The sequence below is a fragment of the Gymnoscopelus microlampas genome (genome assembly GCF_963454915.1).
Source record: "Gymnoscopelus microlampas genome assembly, chromosome: 24".
Classification (NCBI taxonomy): domain Eukaryota; kingdom Metazoa; phylum Chordata; class Actinopteri; order Myctophiformes; family Myctophidae; genus Gymnoscopelus; species Gymnoscopelus microlampas.
The window spans coordinates 1,646,720-1,656,719 of record NC_139961.1 but is presented as its reverse complement, the minus strand read 5'-3'; the positions used below and the strand labels follow the sequence as shown (position 1 = coordinate 1,656,719).

The 10,000-nt window shown below is 43.0% G+C and overlaps 1 protein-coding gene across 4 annotated transcripts in view; it reads right to left on the bottom strand.

Moving 5' to 3' along the window:
- Positions 1–10,000, bottom strand: part of LOC311041151 (sorting nexin-9-like) — a 47,393-nt gene that overhangs the window by 14,223 nt on the left and 23,170 nt on the right. For all 4 annotated transcript variants that reach the window (XM_084051664.1, XM_084051665.1, XM_084051666.1 and 1 more), the window contains exons 8-13: positions 9,098–9,223; positions 8,210–8,327; positions 6,042–6,172; positions 4,599–4,702; positions 1,588–1,691; positions 93–170 (exon numbers count right to left, since the gene is read on the bottom strand). In XM_084051664.1, the coding sequence (XP_083907790.1) occupies positions 93–170; positions 1,588–1,691; positions 4,599–4,702; positions 6,042–6,172; positions 8,210–8,327; positions 9,098–9,223 (661 nt within the window). The remainder of the gene's footprint in view (positions 1–92; positions 171–1,587; positions 1,692–4,598; positions 4,703–6,041; positions 6,173–8,209; positions 8,328–9,097; positions 9,224–10,000) is intronic.

The window sequence follows — 10,000 nt, the reverse complement described above, 5'->3', positions numbered from 1 at the left end:
TATATAGATATATAGATATATAGATATATATATATATAGATATATAGATATATAGATATATATATAGATATATAGATATATAGATACGGTACCTTGGTATCCACTGGTGTTGAACACAGATGCAAGGTTCTGGAACGCTTTCCCTATTCTCAGGTACTCTTTAGGGAGAGCTACACACACACACACACACACACACACACACACACACACACACACACACACACACACACACACACACACACACAAATACACAATTAGACTATCTTGTTCTCTTGACGTGGCAGTGTCAAACTTGGCCTCAGATTTTGTCTCTCTGCAGCATGAATTGGTAAACAGCAAATTGCTACTAAATGACCAAAAAACCAAGGCCATGGTATTTAATCCAAATAGTACTGTCATTAGCCCCCCAAACATCACCACTCTGGATGGAGTAACCATCGAATGGGTGGCGCTTTACAAATACCTTGGGATTTGGTTGGATAACAAGCTAAACTTCAATCACCATATTGATGCCTTGGCAAAGAAGTTAAAGTTCACACTGAGCTTCTTCTATTGAATGAAGTCCTGTTTTTCTTCTGCCTCAAGGAAAAGGCTGGTCACTAGCCTTTTTATGTCGCAACTTGATTATGGAGATGTTGTGTACCGATTCGCCTGTTCCTCAACATTGGGCAGACTTGATCCCCTGTTTCATGCTGCACTGAGGTTTATTACCAGGGGTGCACATAACTTTTTAGGTCTGGTACTCAGAAGAGCACCTGGAGATGTGACTTGGTGCGCATGGTCCCGTCCCGTTTTGTCAAGGGGGGGGGGGTTCAGCACGGTGCCCACCGGACAGTTTTGTCAACGGGGGCGGGGGGGGGGGGGGGGGGGGGGGAAGGACGCTCTGCTTCTAAATTCCGCCGATTTTCGCCGTTTTTTTTTCTCACGCTGTTAGGTAAAGCCCCCAAGGTTGGTGCCCTGTGCTGCTGCGCTGATTTTATCCGCCAAAATTCGCTTAACCTCAGATCAAATGCTTGGATGCGCTACGTCACACCCAACACCAAATCTGAGGCAGGGAAAAAAAGCCTTGCATTTTTTGGGCCCTGGTCGTGGAATGACCTACAGACCAGATTAAAATTGGCTTCTTTGATCCCCCTAGTGAGTTTTAAGAGGATTGCCATGGGCACATTCTCCAGCCACTGCTCCTGCTTTGACGAGTAGCAAATACTGTGATCTTAGTTTTGTATTAGTTTAGTAGTTTTATGATGTATTGTTGTTATTAGCCTTTTAATAATTAGTCTGTATTTGGTGCTATTGGTAGTAGATTTTTGGTATTACGGATGTCATGTTTGTCTTTGTTATGTCCTGTTATGTTGTTACTGGCAGAGCTGTGTAACATTTATTTGCCTCTTCTCTTGGCCAGTGCACACTCGTAAAAGAGACAATGGTCTCAATGTGATTTTACTGGTTAAATAAAGGTTAAAGAAAAAAAAAAAGTTTGGATCAACTGGAGCATTTGAACCGTGTGTGTGTGTGTGTGTGTGTGTGTGTGTGTGTGTGTGTGTGTGTGTGTGTGTGTGTGTATGCCTATAGATGTGTATTACATACGTCCAGTGCATCTCTTCCAGTGTGTGTGTGCTACAGTCAGCAGGTCTTTCACTCCGTCGTCCATGGATCTGGTGAACCTGCTGTAGTGTTCACACTTCTGTTCTCTGCACACACATACGCACGCACACACACACACACACACACACACACACACACACACACACACACACACACACACACACACACACACACACACACACACACACACACACACACACACACACACACACACACACACACACACACACACACACACACACACACGCATTAATATACTTGTGATGATAACAACATTTTATGAGTTTTTTACCGTAAACCTAAAGCTGTAAATAGCAGATCTATAAGCTAACAACGTGTCTCCTGGTTCTGGGAACCAGGAAAATATTTCTCACAATGTTGATTTCTTTAAATCAATGACTATCAAGTATTGACTTTAAGAAATCCATTAGAAAAATAATCAATTTGATTATTTGATTAATCTGAAAAGTTATCAATATAATGATAGGTAATTAAGAACATAATTGGATCGTTAAGCTGGGCTCAGACTACAAGATAATTGGGGGTGATTTGGGGTCATTTGGGGGAGTGTCGGGGGGCGTGCCGTACCCCAGCCTAGATAGGGAGTGAATCTCAGGCATGATTTATCCTCTAGTGTGAGGGTTCACAGACCCTCCTGAGTTGCTCAAAGGACAGTCGGGGTCCGTGCTGATAATGTTCAAACATGTTTGATATTTATCTGGATCACTGCTGACTAGGGTTTAACACCGGGATTCCTGGTTGCTTTTTCTTGTTAGAAATTACTACTAATTAGTAGAAAGTCCTATCTACAGCACGGAGGAATTACTATTATAATTAGGCAAGTTACTTGCCGCGTTGCCGACCAGGGCAGGGTCCCATCGTCCCGTTTTGAACCAATATGGGATGCACTGAATTTAACAGTAATGAACAAAAGAAAACACAAGGAGAAGACCAGTAGTTTGTCGTAGGACACAGGTTGGACCTCCTATGCAATATGTTGAGTCTGACGGGTGAACGGTAAACGGAAGACTTGCCCCAAAACACGTCACCCCCATTTCTTTCGCAGACAAGCGGTTCTTGTATTCTTCCATTTGTTTTACTGAGGATAAGGTTAGGAATATAGTTTTACTCAGGTTAAGTGTAGGAATAAAGTTAGGTGTTGGCACCGTTTTACTGAGGTAACGTTTAGGAATAAGGTTAGGTTTAGTTTAGTCATACTTTACTGAGGTTATTATGTGTAGGAATATCAGGTGAATACCGCCGGATTAGCCCCGGGGCGACTGTGTTTTGGGGCGAGCGTGTCGCCACGAATACGAGCGCAGCCGATGATAGCTTAGTAAGCCTACTAACTCCACCACATCTCCAGAACTGAAGAGAAAACGCACGCTAAAGTTAATGCGTTACGGTTAACGGCACAACACATGGTGGCCTGTCTGATCAAACAGAATCCCCAAAACAAGAGCAAACAGTCCCGTAACGTAACATCACGTCAGAAACACAGAACACTGCAGCAGCAGTGCCGGTGTCACACAGGTGGCTTCCCCAATCACCTCCCGATATATATGGTATGGAACATCTTGTTCTAAATCTGATCATTTTCTTGCATATTTAATAGCAAATAGCTAGGTGTCAATGCTTACTAGGAATACAGGATAGGTGGTTACAATAGGGACATCTGAGCACCTCGATGTAAAATTGGCTATTTAAGTATCTACATATAAATACATTTTAGTTTTTTTTTACCCTTTAACAGGAATTCCCAGGAAGCCCGGGAAAAGGTCTGAACATTCCCGGGAATTAAAATGAGCTATTTCCCGGAAAATGTTAAACCCTACTGCTGACCCAGTGGAACGCCACAGTGAATGAGAGAAGGACAGATTAAACCGGTTCCTCTCATTGTCTACATCTGCTGTTGCCTGTTACCTATCCACTTCGTGCCTTGTGGCACATAAGGCCTTGTTTACATCTGCTGGTCAGCAGCTACTACTGCTACTGCTTCTATTTCAACATTTTTCAAAAATGTTCAGAAATAGCAGATTCACAAGCGCTGCAAGCTTGTGCATCTGCTATTTAGTTTTAATAGCCAACACTAAAATGTAAAATGACACAGATTTAAGGGTTTGTCCTTTATGTGTGAGTCCAGGTTTACTGTTCATCTGATTCCCATAGGGGAATCTTAGATCGCGTCATATAAGAACTGTGTTCCAAAAAAACTAAACCGCCCTGTGATTTTGACGGGTATGTGACTCTGTGTCGTTTATGACGTTGCTTCTCAAAGTGGGGTCCAGGGACCCCCAGGGGTCCTTGAGGGAGTTCCAGGGGGTCCCCAGCTAGCTATCTGATAGTTAGGAACCAAATGGACCCTTATGGGTCTGTAACTCTGAGAGTGTACAAATGGAACCAAATGGACCCTAACGGGTCCATTTGGTTCCATTTGTACACTCTCAGAGTTACATTAACACTGATTTTATAATATAAATTGGGGTCCCAGAGATAGAAATGCCATTAAATGGGGGTCCGTAGCCTAGTTCATGTCAAACTGGGGGTCCTAGAAATTGATTTATTATCAGCGTATTAGTAGATAAATAATGTGTGTGTGTTAGGGCTGTCCCATAAACGTCAACGAGGAGCCTGACGTTTCTTTTTTTTAGGGTACTCATGTGTGGTGAACTAACAGGACAAGCACGTTGCAAGGAGTGGTTATATCACAGGTGAAAAGTGAAAACCAAAAAAGAGGTTAAAAGTTTGGAAGCATTTCGAGGTTATGAAGGTTATAAAAGTCCAGTGTTTACTCTTTAAAGCAGCACTTGCTGCATGCGCACCCCCCCGCCCCCCCCCCCCCCCCCCCCAAAGAAAGTTTGCGACCTTTTTATATAAAACGACTCCGTCGACTCTGCATTAAACCCGCGACTCTGAGTCGACTCAATAAATCCTGAGTCGGGGACAGCCCTAGTGTGTGTGTGTGTGTGTGTGTGTGTGTGTGTGTGTCGTACACTTCCACAGGGTCCAGTTCGGCGGCTTCAGGGTCGACCAGAGAGAAGATCATTGGTCCCACCGTTTCATCTTTCTCTGCCTTCCTCTTCCCCAGCTTCCAATCCTACACACGCGCACACGCACACACGCACACACACACACACACACACACACACACACACACACACACACACACACACACACACACACACACACAAGAGGAAAGAGACAGGTAAATAGATGAATACACAGATGGATAAAGAGGAGAGAGAAACAACACAGACTGAATATCATCATCATAAAAAGCCCATGAAAGTCTAGTCAGATTTTGAGATTGTTTTCAACTTCCGGTTCAAAACTACAGCAGATTAAAAACATGGGAGGCTGCATAAGGCTGACCTTATAGTACACAGTGATGTCAGCAACACAGCTGCATAAGGCTGACCTTATAGTACACAGTGATGTATTGTAGGCAACACAGCTGCATAAGGCTGACCTTATAGTACACAGTGATGTAGGCAACACAGCTGCATAAGGCTGACCTTATAGTACACAGTGATGTAGGCAACACAGCTGCATAAGGCTGACCTTATAGTACACAGTGATGTAGGCAACACAGCTGCATAAGGCTGACCTTATAGTACACAGTGATGTAGGCAACACAGCTGCATAAGGCTGACCTTATAGTACACAGTGATGTAGGCAACACAGCTGCATAAGGCTGACCTTATACAAATCCCAATCCCCAACCAAGTTAGTGTTGACGACGTTGTGGAAAATGTAAATAAAACAAAATGCAAAACTTTTCAAAATCCTTTTAAAAAACATAGTTTTTACATAATATGTAATTGAAAACAGCACACAGAGACGATATACGTCATGTTTTATCTTACTGACGTTATTGATCTTTGTAAATATATGCTTATTCAGAATTTGATGTCAGCAACACTTTTCAAAAAACGTTGGGACATGTGCAGCTAAAGACCAGGAGAGTTGAGGAATGCTCAACAAACACCTTTAACATTCCACAAAGGTTTGTAAACAGGTGACAGTGTCATGACTGGCTGTAATATATCAGTGCTTTTCAACACTTTTCATATCAAGCTCTATTATTTATTGGGCATTTGAGCCACAGAACCACCGTTTGATGAGATTCAGCCTCTCACACCCAAAACTTAGAATATGTTGTTATCGTCGGTTAAGATTTAGTTGGTTCCATAGGAGAGACAATAACAGGCAAACATAGCAAAAAAACGTGATAAAATAACAATTCTTCTAGATTATCTAAGTGTGTAGACTGTGTAAGTAAATGCAGATGTTTAACAATAATTTAACTCTTGAGAGTGTACAATGAAACCTAATGGACCCGTACGGGTCCATTTGGTTTAATTTTACACTCTTTTTACACTGGCATTACACTGACAAAATATAAATACTTATATTACACATGCGCACACACGTACCCTCTCGTCCTTGTATGTGAGGAACAGCTGGAAGACGTGGCTGTTGGAGACCACAGGATGACGACACATTCTGTTCATCCAGCCCTGCAGTCTCTCCATCCTCATCTTTATGAACTCATCCTCAAAACGACCTGCAACGCGCACACGCACACACGCACACACACGCACACGCGCACACACACACACACACACACACACACACACACACACACACACACACACACACACACACACACACACACACACACACACACACACACACACACGTTAAACATGTATTTATGTCCCCATAAACAGAAGTACAATAATGCCTTGTATAAAGGACCTAAACAGTGCCAGTGCAGTCAGTCAGACACTAGGAGAACAGTCAGTTACAAAGTGCATATAAGACAGAACATTGTTACATACAATAATGTTGACATAATTGTCACACAGCAGACAACAATCATGGATAAAGGAAACCACGCCTCCTTCTTATAACAGCTGATATTGAGCAGTACCTTGCTAACTGTGTGGCCCTCCTTTTGGAGAGGCCGGCCATTTGAAGGCCCCTCACAACCTACTTGTGCCCTATAGGCTACCAAAGATAAAAAAGGTTTATATATGTAGCCTAATAGCTGAGAGATGGTCTGCTCTAGCTCAGCGGTTCTCAACCCTTTCAGGCTGTGACCCCCCAAAATAATATTTCAACTGGGGACCCCCCCAAAATAAACATATTTCAACCGGGGACCCCCCCACTCTGACAAGCACATGGAATTGTGGGAGTTGTGGGGCATTTTGACTCGGTTCCACAGATAAATATTGTGAAAATAGCCGATCTACAAGCTCACAACGCCTTGCAACGAGAGGCGTTGTGAGCTTGTTGATCGGCTATTTTCACAATGTTTGCCTGTTTCTTATATTATTTGACAATTTGGCCAATGTTGGCCAATTGATGCAGTAATGGTCTTTTTTCTTTTCTTTCTTTTTGAGGTATTAAAAAGGTCTTAATAGTCCTTAGATTGTCCCCTTCACTGTCATCTGGGGACCCCCCCTCAAAAAAAACCTGGGGGGGTCCCGACCGACAGGTTGAGAACCACTGCTCTAGCTGATGATATTTTAGCACTTTGGTCAGAAAGGCTTCCTCTAAGCTGTAGTCAAAAGCACAGATTAGCGGGCTGTCGCCACAGCGGCACCCGTCCCTTGCGTCCGTGTCTCTGTCGGTCCCCCGCTGTGCCGTTCCATACAGCAGCGATCCAGATAAATATCTAACATGTTTGAGCAACTCGGGACGGTTCAGATTGGATCTTTGAACCCTCACACTAGATGATATTTATGCCCGAGATTCACTCCCGAGCTAGGCTGGGGTACGGCACGTATATAAGTATAACTAAATGCATTTTAAATTTAAAAAAAATGTTACTTTTCAGGATTCCAATTCAAAAATAGCAAAAATAGCAGATCTACAAGCTCGAAACGCGTCGCACTGCGACATGTTTTGAGCTTGTAGATCTGCTATTTTTGCTACTTTTGTGTGACATAGAATGGCGAAGTACGGCATTAATTTGCGAAAAAAGTTAAAATACAGAGATAAGAGGTTCATATGCCCAACAGTATATGTAATGTGTTCCTCTGGAGTGAGTGTGGAAATATAGTGGCCCTGTACATCACTGGTTCTCAAAGTGGGGTACAGGGACCACCAGGGGTACTTGAGGGGGTTCCAGGCGGGTCCCCAGCTAAATGATGGATAGGAACCAAATGAACCTTTATGGGTCTGTAACTCTCAGAGTTACATTAACATTGATTTTACAATATAAATTGGGGTCCCAGAGATAGGAACGCCATAAAATGGGGGTCCGTAGCCCTAATGCATGTCAAACTGGGGGTCCTTGAAATTAAAATGGTTGAGAATCACTGCTACAGAGCCATAAAAACCTTCTCTTATGGGGGTCCCTGAGGCATATCTTTTCAAATGGGGGTCCGCGGGCTAAAAAGTGTCAGTTTGGGGGTCCTTGACATGAAAAAGTTTGAGAACCACTGCTCTACATCATCACAGTTGCATCACCCCTGTTTTAATTGGCTGCCATGTACAGAGTATTATCAGGTCCTCCATCATGCTATACCAGGGGATGGGATGGTTGCCGTGGTAACTGAGGACAGGGGATGGGACGGTCGCCGTGATAACTGACCTGTCACCTGCTTGTCGGGCAGACAGGGGATGGGCACGGCCGCTCCAAACTTCTCCAGCAGCCGCTCGTACAGCCAATCGAAATGCTTGTAGCGATGATTGACAGCTCTGCCGGTGGTCTGAGAACGAGACAATGGAGGAAGGTTAGTGTGTGTTGTTATAGTTAAACACTTCACCCTTTTTCAACCCTTATCTTCATATGATTGGTCATTATAAGATGGAAGCATTTCTGTCTACTCACTCTGTGTGTCATTGGTGGACAGTTCAGAAACCTGCCTACCAGTGACATCATTGGTAGGAACCAGTGGTGTGTTCTACCGTGTTACGCTAAATACGCAGTATGACGTGCAGAATGTTTTGGGGGAAAAAAGCGTAGCCCTCTAGTAACTTTTACTTTACTGGAGTATTTCCAATTTTCAGTATTTTTACTTCTACTCCACTCCACTGGCAAATATTATACTTTTACTCCACTACAATTACATGAAAACCTCATATAAGTTTTCAAGTAACTTACTAGTTACTTTGTAGATTTTGATTATTATTACAAAACATACATTAACCACTTCAGCCCTATATATATATATATATACAGTATTTCGGCCATTTGAAAATAGCAGATCTACAAGCTCACAATGCGTCGCATTGTGAGCTTGTAGATCTGCTATTTTCAAAAGATTTTTGAGTGGTGCCAACCACTCCTATATCTGGCTTTGTCTGTGTGTATGTCCAAAATACAAACATTGATGACAACATCAATACGGGGCTCATCAAAGGCACCACTCTCTTCACACAGGAGCACAATGAGTACTTTAAGTACATTTTGATACCAATACTTTGTCATTTTGCGTGTGTGTGTGTGTGTGTGTGTGCGTGTGCGTGTCAGCCTTACATTGGGTGTGACCTGGTACTCGATGTAGCTCTTCAAGCCGTACATCTTGGTTCCTTTCTTGGGGTCGTCGACGACACAGTCCATAGGAGACTGAGGATACAGCCACACCGGGCCTACTTCACCTAGCTGAGAGAGAACACAAAGAAACAGTGGCCCTCATTTATCAACAGAACGTAAAAAACGGCTTATATATTTCCATAAATGCGGCCGTACACCAACGTCGAAGTCACATTTATCAAAGGATCCTATACAGCCAATCGTAGCATACATCAGGTCGGAGCTTTGATAAATCTCACGTCTGAAAACGAGCGTCATTTAAATGACACGCCCTTAAATAGTCTCAAAACGCCCCGATTTTACAACATGAAGAACCAGAATACAACCAAACACATCATGAAAAGCCAATAAGAAACAGTTTGATTGATTGATTGAAAATGTTATTAGGCAAAAGAATGTAAAACAACACAAGTTACATTTTGTCTAAAAGGTCCGACCAAAAAAGTCCTTGCGGTAGTGATGAGCGGGTTGACCCGCGGGTCAACCCGCGGCGCAGGTGGGTCGAGTCAGAATTTCAGAGGAAATTATGCAGGCTGCGGGTGAGCGGGTCAGCCGCTCTCACACGCAAAAAAAATAAAAATAATCACATGCTCTTGTTTTGTCTTTATTCCTAATAAGAATAAGAATAATAAGAATAAAACAGTTTGAATACACTTGGGGATTATTTTCTAACCATGATTTTATAGAATTTAAAAAAAATCGCGGGGCGGGTTGAGCCATAGATTTATATATGGGTTTGCGGGGCGGGTTGAGGCGGGTTGGGGCCATGAATGGAATACGTTTGTACATTAATTTATTTAACCCATACCGAGCAGTGTGCGTTCGAGTTACACTAAAATAAAGCAG